This window comes from Apostichopus japonicus, chromosome 19, assembly GCF_037975245.1.
Source record: "Apostichopus japonicus isolate 1M-3 chromosome 19, ASM3797524v1, whole genome shotgun sequence".
NCBI classification, from domain to species: domain Eukaryota; kingdom Metazoa; phylum Echinodermata; class Holothuroidea; order Aspidochirotida; family Stichopodidae; genus Apostichopus; species Apostichopus japonicus.
In genome coordinates, this window is record NC_092579.1 from 16,650,571 (window position 1) to 16,661,364 (window position 10,794).

At 38.5% G+C, this 10,794-nt stretch overlaps 1 protein-coding gene across 1 annotated transcript; it reads right to left on the reverse strand.

The window, feature by feature from the left end:
- Positions 1 to 228: 228 nt before the first annotated feature.
- On the reverse strand, positions 229 to 8,895 carry LOC139959993 (cytochrome b-c1 complex subunit 2, mitochondrial-like). Its single transcript, XM_071957971.1, has 12 exons — positions 8,740 to 8,895; positions 6,897 to 6,974; positions 6,215 to 6,364; positions 5,727 to 5,848; positions 5,197 to 5,321; positions 4,408 to 4,563; positions 3,862 to 3,954; positions 3,453 to 3,658; positions 2,981 to 3,061; positions 2,662 to 2,738; positions 1,887 to 2,040; positions 229 to 1,547 (listed from the first exon to the last, which is right to left on the reverse strand). The coding sequence occupies exons 1-12, from the start codon at positions 8,779 to 8,781 to the stop codon at positions 1,455 to 1,457; spliced, it is 1,377 nt and encodes a 458-aa protein (XP_071814072.1). The 5' UTR covers positions 8,782 to 8,895; the 3' UTR covers positions 229 to 1,454.
- Between the last annotated feature and the right edge of the window lie 1,899 nt (positions 8,896 to 10,794).

Below are 10,794 nucleotides of genomic sequence, written 5' to 3' on the forward strand. Positions count from 1 at the left end.
CTCTTCATGACAAATACATTTCTCCTATAATAGAGAATAAATCAATGAGTTGCTTCAAGAAAACATATTTACATCCTACAATGAGGGTCTTCCATATTTACACCCTACAATGAGGGTATTCTTAGGGAAGGATGTGGTCGATGGGTGGGGGTGGTCTTGAGGGGGTGGAAGGTGGTTATGCATTGTAACAAAATCCAAACAATGAGAGATAACACAATGAGATATAGGTCTTCTTGAACTGTTTTATATTCACTCCATAACAAACAGCGTTATGAGAAACCACCTTTGAGTAACTTTTCATCATACATTTAAGAACACGTGTAATGTCATAGCGAAGGCTGCATCGATACAATGTGGTCGGAGTTCTCATATTCCAAACAATGTCATCCCAGCCAGTCACATTCACAGTCCACTGCCAAACAAGTGATTAAATACATTTCAGTATCATAGTAACAAACTTTCCAAAGTCATAAATTTCTAGAATTAAACTTTACATATTTAGAAAAAAAAACTTCAATTCCATATCAAACATACTTTTCTAACAAAACATTTTGAAAGAAATACTCACAATGTCCTCTGAAAGTATTTTGAAATCAATATTTCCTTTCGTTGCAGTGACATGGCTATGATAAACTGTCAGATACTAACTGAAGAATTTTCTTGGGTGAAATATATCTTTTTGAGTGTGAGGTAACCTTGCTGATATATCTACTGATAAATACATCGCATGAATGAGAAACTAAGAATGTTTACGAAGGTTTGATAGTGGAAGCATTAAAACACTTATGTGTACAAGTATCCTCTGATATCTACACATCATGCATAAATCTTTTTCTAACTGTGGGTCATCCAAGTTGAGACCCAGTTTCCATGGTTTAAAGTCATTTCAAAGAGATTTTGGAAGAATTTTTATCGATTAATTTCATACTGCTGTTGAACAAAACATGAATATATATTATAGAAGTTGAAAATAAACATTACAACATGCATTCCAAGCTTCCTGATAAGTCCCACCTTCCCCTGATAGGTCACGCCTCCTCCTCCTCATAAGTCCCGCCTACTCCTGCTAGGTTACGCCTTCTTCCGATAAGTCCTGCCAAATCCTGATATGCCCACCTGGCCACCTTCTATCAAAGTGTGACCATTTGCAACATCATTAACTACTATGTCTCTGTGGAACAACTGATTCATCTCAACCATCTAAAAAATATCACTTAAAAAATCTCTTACAAGAAGACCATTCAATGCTCACTGGCATCATTACTACAAGAATGCAGCAAAACATACTGAAAAGTTACTCAAGGGTATTTGAACACATTTCTCTTCTATAATTCTCAAAAACATAAATATCTGCTGTAAAGACTCAAGTTTTACAGACAATCAGCAAATAGCAACATCTTTTTTTTTTATAAACGTTTTTTCTTCTTCCATTTTTGAACTATGAGTCCCTTTCATTAAGCAGACATCAATTCCTCCAGGTAGCTTGTGTTTGATAAATTCCCGCTTACAGCCATGGAAGGTTTCCCGTTGAACATCTTCTTGGCAAGCTGTAAGAATAAAACAAATGATATTTCAGTAAATTCTTTGCTTTTTTTCAATTTATTTGATACGAGAAAATTTTATAACCAAAGAAATCCATTTTACCCTTAAGTAAATCTTAATACTGGTAACTGTTCAAGATTACACTACCCCATTTACAGGATCCCTAACAAGATCTCTAAATTTGACAGAAAGGTAACACCCTTTTGCATTTCATTGTTGCATTCCTCACCGAGTTGGGACAATTTCTTATCGACCCTACTTTCATTATCATGCCTCTACGGTATGATTTTTAGAGCAGTGCTAGCGTAAAGACTTCTCATGAATATTCAACTGTTCGTACTCACCCTGACCGCATCATCGGCGGTGATTGCATCGATGTCAGCTACCACCTCGGAGATTGGTTTGAATCCTCCGGTCGCCAGGGCTTGGATAGCGATATCCTCCAGGATGGTCTCTTGGTTCTCGTATTTCATGAGAAGGGATGATTTCAGCTGGTTCCTGATGACAGAGGGCGACAAAACTAAATCTTTAAAGGGGCCAGTTTATCATCGCGATACAATACATTCTCATTTTGTTGAACACTAATGGCAGTAAACAACAGTAGTTCAAGGACCATGGTATAGACGGTCCTTTATCTTCTTTTCGAGACGGCACACAGACGCTCAACTCAGATAACGTTCATACCAGACAAGGTTGAGTAGGAATAAGTGGGCAAGTTACTGTCTGCAGCAATTACACTTTGCTTCTTTTCATCTCTGTACACACTTTTCTTTTCATTCTTCAGCCACTCATGTTTCGTTATGTCCTTTTTCAAGAAAAATAAGGAGTGGTACAGAAACACAAACTGGACTGGAGGTGGTAGCTTTTTAGACCACCTAAGACACATGGACATTATATGCCTACAGCCAGCCGTTACTATTCTGTTTATCATGTTTTAATATCGGCTTGACTTGTTATCTAGTGCTGGACTCTTTTAAGTTTTCACCACTTTGTACTTTATGCATTATAATGCCTGCTAAAGCTTGAAATATAGTGTTCAAACCAAATAGAACAAATTACCTAAATTTTCTCCATAGCAAAGAAACATGTGGAAGAGAATATTAGGAGAGATAAACTCACTTTGCCCTCTGAAAGTCTTTGGAATCAATATTTCCTTTTGTTGCAGCTCTGAATACACCCATGACAGACTTCAAAATCTGAGAAAAAAATGAAATAAATAGGAAAGGGATATTAGTAACTAGTTAAGTTATTACAGAAAGACCAAAAACAGCATCAAACAATGAATGACAGATGCAATATGTTTATATCAATGAGAATGGATTAATGAACAGTATTGTGTTTGTACACTATCTAACTTTTTCTGCTTTTAATTTATAGCAAATAAAAAGACGTATATATATATTAATTCCTTAAAGTATTAAAATTAATATTTGCTTACAGGATTCATATCTTGGCTCTGAGTGATAGCACAAACTCCAAAGATGCCAGCATCGGTGTATGCCAAGTTGAAACAGTTTGTCTGGAAAGGAAATGGAAACAAGAAGAGAAAATGTTCACATCAGATTAAGAGTTGAAAATTTAAAGATGGAAACTTTGATTCTACTGTTTTTGTATCATCATATTTAAAAGAGGAGGGTGGCCAAGTTCAAGAATGATTTGATAAAAGTTGCTATCAGAATGTTGGTTTATTCCAGGCCCATATTTGTGACGCAAAGGGTTTCAATGGCTTGAGTAATCTATGAAATACTTTGATAAACATAACACTATGTAAACACTTGACTGTCCAAGCATTACATGATTTGAACTTTTCGAACATAAAACTAAGTGAACACTAAGTGAATTTTCGACATTCCACCATATGAACACTTATCCTCTTAATAATAATAATAATTAGAATCAAACAGACTTACTGAGGATGGCAACGACGTGACCTGGGCAGCACTTTGGTTGAGTCGAGAAGAGGCTACGTTGCTCCCCCACTTAACATGCTGCCCTACTCCCATCAAATGTTGCAAAACACCAGCAGTGAGGAGATCCTTACTGGACAAGCTGGTGCCCTCCACTCCAATGGCTGCAAACGCTAGTGGCGAACTGGTGGGATTACGAATTTGTTGGCCTAGATGGGAAAAAATAAAAAAGTCAAGTGACGATATCAAATTTACAAGGGTGTATTAGGATGCAGCTATGGAGATATCTTTAATACAGTCTGCTTGCTGAAAGTTACAAAACCCTTCCTATTTCACAAAACATTTTGCATGCAATGGCTTCCATTGTGTACCATTCACATAGAATCAAATGATCTCCTTGAAATAAACCTACCGCCATGAAATTTTGCTGGTACTTTCTGTACAACTCCTCCTTCCTTCAGAGGCATCTTGTCACCGAATGCTCTGAGGTCATCATGATCAACACCTGTAGAATTGAGGGGAACAAAAAAAATTAGTCTGGGGTGGAAAACTTTTTTTTTGGCCTTTTTGACGAATGAGTGAGAACATTTTTGGAGCTGCTTGAACATGGAATGAGTATGTCTAACGTTTCACAACACAACACTTGTAGCAAAGCTACCGTTTGTCACCTCAAAATTAGTAACCATGGTTATGATGTCACAAGAAAGGTTTTTCAAAATTCTGCTAAAACTGACACCTCAGTAATTTGTATAGAAAACAATAGAAACTTCCTACTAAGATACCACAATAGGGCATTAAACTAAACTGCCACCACATTGGGAGGGGGGAGGTAGGGGGGTGGAGGAAGAGAGGGAGGCAGTAAACAGAAGAAAACTGTGGTTACTTTTGGGTAGTTACAGCTTTAACTCGGCCATGGAACAACTTTTAACTACAAGAACAAAACTGAGTGCTTTCTTACCAACTCCAACAAGAGCCATATTACCGGCCAAGAAGTGACCGTCAACAAAGTCATGCAGCGACTGAGGACTGATGCTGGGGATCATAAACTCTGGTGCATAGAGAGATTTACCGAGAGACGAGCGGAAAGCAGCAGAGTGAAGACCCTCGATAACGTCTGAGGGAAAGAAGAAGACACAAAACCAAATGGGAATACTTTGAAGAGAAAGTTGTTGAATAAAAGGTGTCCAGCAGAAAATAATTGGACTACAATTACAATGGTGAAAATCTCAACAGCACTTAAAATTAGAACTAATGACTGATGAATACAGGGGCAGCAAATCCAGGGGGTGGTTAACCCACCTACCTCAACGTTTGCGAATCTTTCTTTCAGGACGTTCCTGTTATGTTAATCACAAGTATTAAGTACCCTCTTTTCTTTATTGTGACCAACAAAATGAAAACTTTTGCTTGTCATTAAATGTGATGTTAGTTACATACAAAATGCCCTGTCGATGAAAAAGTAATTACACTTTAGTAGTTCCCGTTTTAGGGAAAAAAAACATAAATTATTGGAATTTGTGGTACTTAATGCACAGAGGTTCCTTTTGCCAGGAAGTTTGAGGTAATTTTGTGGATTTCCCTACAAACTGAAGTCACATGTACCAGACAGCATATTATGGTTACCCTCTGCCCTTTATCTGCCTGAAGGCTTGGCAAGCAGATGTCATAATTGCTTGATTAATGGGAAAGTCCCTTATGAAACAACCCTGACATGGGCACTGAAAACCATTTAAGAAGGTTTAGTTACCAGCAATTAAGTCATTATTTCTGACAGCTAGATCCATTTTCAGTCTGATTTTATTGTCTTTCACTTCCCAGTCCCGGAACTCTTGACCCGTTGTCACAGCGGTCAGATAATGGCATGCTGTATCTCTGAAATTGAAATGTGAAAATTTAACCAAGATAGAAAAGTCATGTTACTCTACTGTTAGTTTTATCTTAAACTTTAGAATGAAAGGTTCAGCTTCTTAAAATTCATGATAACTAAAATAAAAACTTGCACACAATTTAATCCACACTTCAAGGGAAAGAATACTCCAAATATTCCAAATTTAATTGTTTGCACGGGGTTCTCTGCTTTTTGTTATGTCTAACTTTTATCTTACAAAACTACAGTAAGAGTTGCTTCGATTGTAAGCAAGCATTTTTGTATTTGCCAAATTCTTTTTGCTCTTGTGAGATATTTTGTCATCTTGGAAGAGAAAAGATGAGCCATGGGTCTTATCATTGGGGAAGGAGGGGGGATGGAGGGGTGTTAGGAGATGGATTATGACTTACAAGTTATCTCTCAAGCACTGAACGGTATATGTCATGTGCTCTTTTGTGGTTGTTGCCTCCAAACTGGCTCCGATGTCCTCAAGTCCTCGACTAATGCTGAAACTGGATGCTCCCTTCGATGTCTACAATATAATTAAGACAGTGGTATAGAATAGACTGGTTGGCTAATTAATGGTACAGGTACAGTATGGAATATATTCTTCATCATAGACTGAAAGCAATGGGATATTCACAACCATTTAGCAAACTTGCTAAAAGTTTCAAATATAATGTTCAGTCAAACATAGTTGGTAGTGTGTAAATTGGGGGACACCACAAATGAATCACACTCATGGAATGTGGAATGGCCTATTAAATATTCGCTACAGGAAATTAACCTCACAAAAATATGAGGGAAAAAAAAACAGTCGCCACGCATCATTCCATTAAATCACTTTAAGTTAGATGAAACTAGTGAGAAGACCCTGTCTGTAGTCACTGTGACTTACCAAATTAGCAAATGTCCGGAGGCAATGTGTGATTCCCAGATTTTCTGATGTCTCGTACCTCGAACCGGCATTGACGACAACACTGACCTTCGAGACAGGAGAGTAGTTGTCCAATGATGCCACCGTTAAGCCATTTGCTAGTTTGGAGACCTACGGCGGGTGTAAAGGTTAGGGAAAAAAATATATACTTACAGTAGTGGTATTTACTATGAGTATGAGCTACGTGTCTTTTTAACATTTTGCATATATCTGTTAGTCTACAAGGCGGTTCAGCCATTTCTGAAGAGTGACAACTGGCATTGAATAATGACATCTTTACTGCTAAGTGAAAAAAGGCAACAAACTTAGCAAGTTAGCATAAGTGCGTAAGTAACTTAGCATAAGGTCATAGGTTCAAGGCCCAGCTATTTTAATCAAGCTTTTACCATATGTAATTTTTTTTCTTCCCCAAATTGGTACCTTGTTGACTGGTACTGTTAATCAAGACATATAAGCAGTAGTTCATTTCACTAGTAATATTCAGAGAAAATGACTTAGGATGTGCCAATATGTGTTACTGATATCTTGCTGGATTGATTTTTCGGGATTATTTTGTAAAGCAGGTGGGTGGAGAGATAATGTGTACACTGTTACAACATGCATGCATGTGAACATTACAAAAGTAAAGAAATGTTTTCTTTACCACAACATCTTGTTTTGGTAAAATCGCCCCTTCTTCACTCTTCCTTGTGGCAGAAGCCTGAGCAGAATAGCACCTCCTCTGAAATTCAAACCAATCGTAAAGTGTAATGCTCTCCAAAAGAAAAACCACTTCCACATAGTCTAGTTTATTTAAAATGTCGTCAAAGATGCTACCTATGGTTGCAGTACTGACTGCAGTTATAAATACGGCAGTGTCTTTGCAAAATTCTTCTTCTTCTTCTTACGTTGCAGAAACCCATAGGGCATAAGCGCATCGAGGCAATGGAGATAAAGTGCCTTGCCCAAGGACACAACGCAGTGATCTGACCAGGGCTCGAACCTGTAATCCTTAGATCACAAGTCCACTGCCTTAACCACTTGACCACAATGCCCCCCTTTAAAAAAAATTACATTTCTTTTATCATCTGCTTTGACATCTTTTGCTAGAAGTAACCCGCGTCATATACCCTTTGTACTAAAAGTATTTCGGTCTCGGAAACTGTGGAAGTTAATGGGCCTTTCCTTTATGAAGGACAACCAGGTCTTGATTTTGGTTGTCCAGCCAGCAAATTTGGTAGTCCAAAAAGATAGTGCAATGATAAAATGACCATTATGTACACTGTACAGTAGGAGAAATGTATTGGTTTGGTGATATAACATTAGTTAAACTCTCCTATGGGTGGATCATATAGGCTTACCACTATTTTTGTTTTATTTTAATATTTTCAAGGTCATAGTTACAATGCAATCGGAACTTAGTGTAAGTTACACCTGTCATCCATCGGATAAACGTCAGAGCTCAATTGGTCGTATGAACAGAAATTTGGTCGTCTCGGACTACCATTACAAATTTGCCCTGATGATGTTTTGCAATTTAACAAGTTTTTGTTGGAATACCTGATTGCCAGAGGTTCAATGTGAGGTGTAATCAATAAAATCACATATTTAAGAAGTCAGGAAGAATTCTTAAAATAAAAACTTTTGAGATGCCACATAGGTCAAATGCAGAGTGCAGACATTGACATCTTCTCCAACACTAACAGGATATTCATACTGTAAAAGAGTAAGAGAATTATTGATTTATTTTGCAAGGTGGAGAAGTTGTTACCGTTTTAGTACCTCATAAACGTTTTTGAGAATGACACATTAATGCAGAACATTGACATCTTGTTGAACAGTATAGTCTTGCTGGGTTGGTGATTATTTTATTAATTAGGTGAGGTCTAATTTACTTTTTTGGCTGGAGACCAAGTCCCAGTGGGGAAGAATACTTTGTACTGGAGTTGGGTAGGCCTAGAGAAGTTAAACAGATGGCACTGGGTGAAGAAGTTTAATAGCTGAAAAGTATTGACTGAGACCCATAAAAAAAACCGACCTGCTGAATGGTGAGGTATTCTAACTTAGGGCCTAGCCAAGACCCAACTGTTCTTTATGCCAAACTTAGTGATAATTACAATTGTACAGACCACAAGGTACTTGCTACTGCTAGCCGAACCAATTGGACCCTTTTCAATATGTCTGAAATTGAGAGTGGAAACTATACCTAATGTACAAAGGTCATACCATTTGTTCATACTGAGTTATTGATGTCTAACTGTGTTACTAACACAAGTAACAGTACACTAACATTAGGCCGACCAGCCAGCCAAGCCTAACCATTGTTAACAATATTGCTACAATTAAATTGAGCGACATTAGTGTGTTAGGTTACAGAAGACTAGGCCTAGTCTAGATCTGGAGGGATATATCGGGTAGCTTCACCCGTATCAGAAAAGTTTGGCCCAAAAACTTTTCGATCAAAACATTGATGACAGAGTTTCTAAGCATTTGGTACAAGTACTTACGGCTATCCTTGATACCGCGGGACGAACGCCTGACAAGGACATTTTCACACTGTAACAGATAGGCCTTACTCTCGAAGCTTACCGACTATGCACACATAATATAACACTAGGAGCCTAGCCTAATGCTGCCGACACCACGTACTAATTCAGCCATACACAAATTCTAATTCACGCCCTCTAATTTACGTAAGGTTCCACACTCGGTTGGTGTATCTTCCTAAAGCTAAATTTGGGGTTGAGCGGCGGATGGAGAGGAGCCTACGTAACAGCAGCTTGGGCACTCAAAAGTGAACCCCTCTTGCACTGCCATGCTCCTGATTTTGGAGCTATATTCTGAATTATTAATCAGGTCGGATTGGCCCATATTATTCAATGTTAGGGTTGCTTTATACAGCTTATTGGCATTGTTTATATACAGGGAACAAAATTATTCTTTTGCAAGTGATATTGAACTTTACTGCACTATCATTGTGTGTCGGAATCTGTATAGACGGACTATGTAAATTTCTCAAATTAACAAATATAACTGCCGTAAAGTATCCTTTCACCGATTTACCTTGAGCTTTACCCATCGATATTGAATACCCATAACATTGCATACCATGCAATTCACCCTTGCACTATTCAGAATTTCCCGAATTGGAATTGGCCGTTGATCGAAATGGAAAATGTCTGACATACAATTGATCGCTTTATATGTTATTTTTAGTAATAATCGCGCATGGGTGGCGATCATGGCGGGGGGGGGGGGTGCGGGAGAGGGGATATGGTCCCCATTTTTTTAGGTGGGGGATATAATATCTAATATCCCCCCAATATTGGGTGGCATAGTTTTTTTAAGAGGCTATAAATACAAAATAATGCGTGAGATTATTTTTCCAAATCATTGGCGGTGGCTAAAACTTCATCCAACACATGCTGCATGAGGGACTCTTCGTGGTCGTTTATGTGACCTGTGACCGTATAGCATGTTGTCACTCATGAATATTATCATACTCATCATAGTTCATCTCTTGTGTATGAGTGCCGGTACGTACAATCATATGATCCACATCGATATGGGTTCACTGGGTTTCCATTTGGCCTGTTTCCTACAAGATTTCTAACCACAGGCGCGTAGCCAAAGGGAGGGGGCGAAGGAGGAAACCGCCCGCCCCCCCCCCTCGAGCATATTTTTTGTATTTTTAATGATACCGAAGTTTGATAGTAGCCGTTATAAGAGGTTTTAATATTTGCACACCAATAAATTAACTGTGTCTGAATTTTCGAAAATTCCCTGACCAACATTCTTCATCATACTTCCCTCTACTCGTGCAATTTTGACCGGCCTGTTAGGGTTGAAGGGGGTTTTTCTATATTGGTTTTCAATAGATGAAATTTTGTGCAACATTATGGGTATGTTTTGAAATGAATTTATTATTCAAATTCTGAACAAATAATGGGCTTAAAACCTTGAAAAGTGGGGCTGACGGGTATTGTGGGCCGTTACGTATAGTATTACCTACAAAAGCAATGATCCACAGGAGATGCGATGAGGTCGAAACATGATGTGTGACTGCATGGTGACAATCTTGAAAAAGGTAATGGATGAAAAAAACTATTGCGAAAAACTTGGTTCTCAGGCAAAAGTGTACATCTGGTTGGTCATTTTCAAGTCCGAGAAATGCCATTTCCGGTGATCTGGGGGCTATCAAAACCAAAAATTTTCTTGTACGCTGCGCGCCGACTAATGGTGGCGCTCCGCTTTGATAGTAATTCGCGCCCTCCCCCCGGGTTAGAAAATCCTGAAGTTGCTAAGCGCCCGCCCCCCCCCCAATACTTGAACAAATCGCCGCCCCCTGTTAACTCGCGTACCAGTCAAAGTCGGTACCAAACGCAACAGACTGCAATGAAGGATAGCTTACGCTAAAAAATAATAATATTTTCCCTTGTAGAACATTAAAACACACTGCCACCAATCAAGGTTGTCAGGCTTCTATATATAACACTTTTAATTTTCGAGGAATGACCTTTTAAACATCTGAGGCCCATCAATGAAAGGGACTGAGGGTTTAC

Coding starts and splice junctions, on each gene's coding strand:
- LOC139959993 (XM_071957971.1), bottom strand. CDS start 8,781: ATGTCCTTGTCAGGCGTTCGTCCCGCGGTATCAAGGATAGCC. Junction 6,365..6,896: donor TACCAAAACAAGATGTTGTG/GTAAAGAAAACA, acceptor CACCCGCCGTAG/GTCTCCAAACTAGCAAATGG. Junction 5,849..6,214: donor TCCGGACATTTGCTAATTTG/GTAAGTCACAGT, acceptor ATTATATTGTAG/ACATCGAAGGGAGCATCCAG.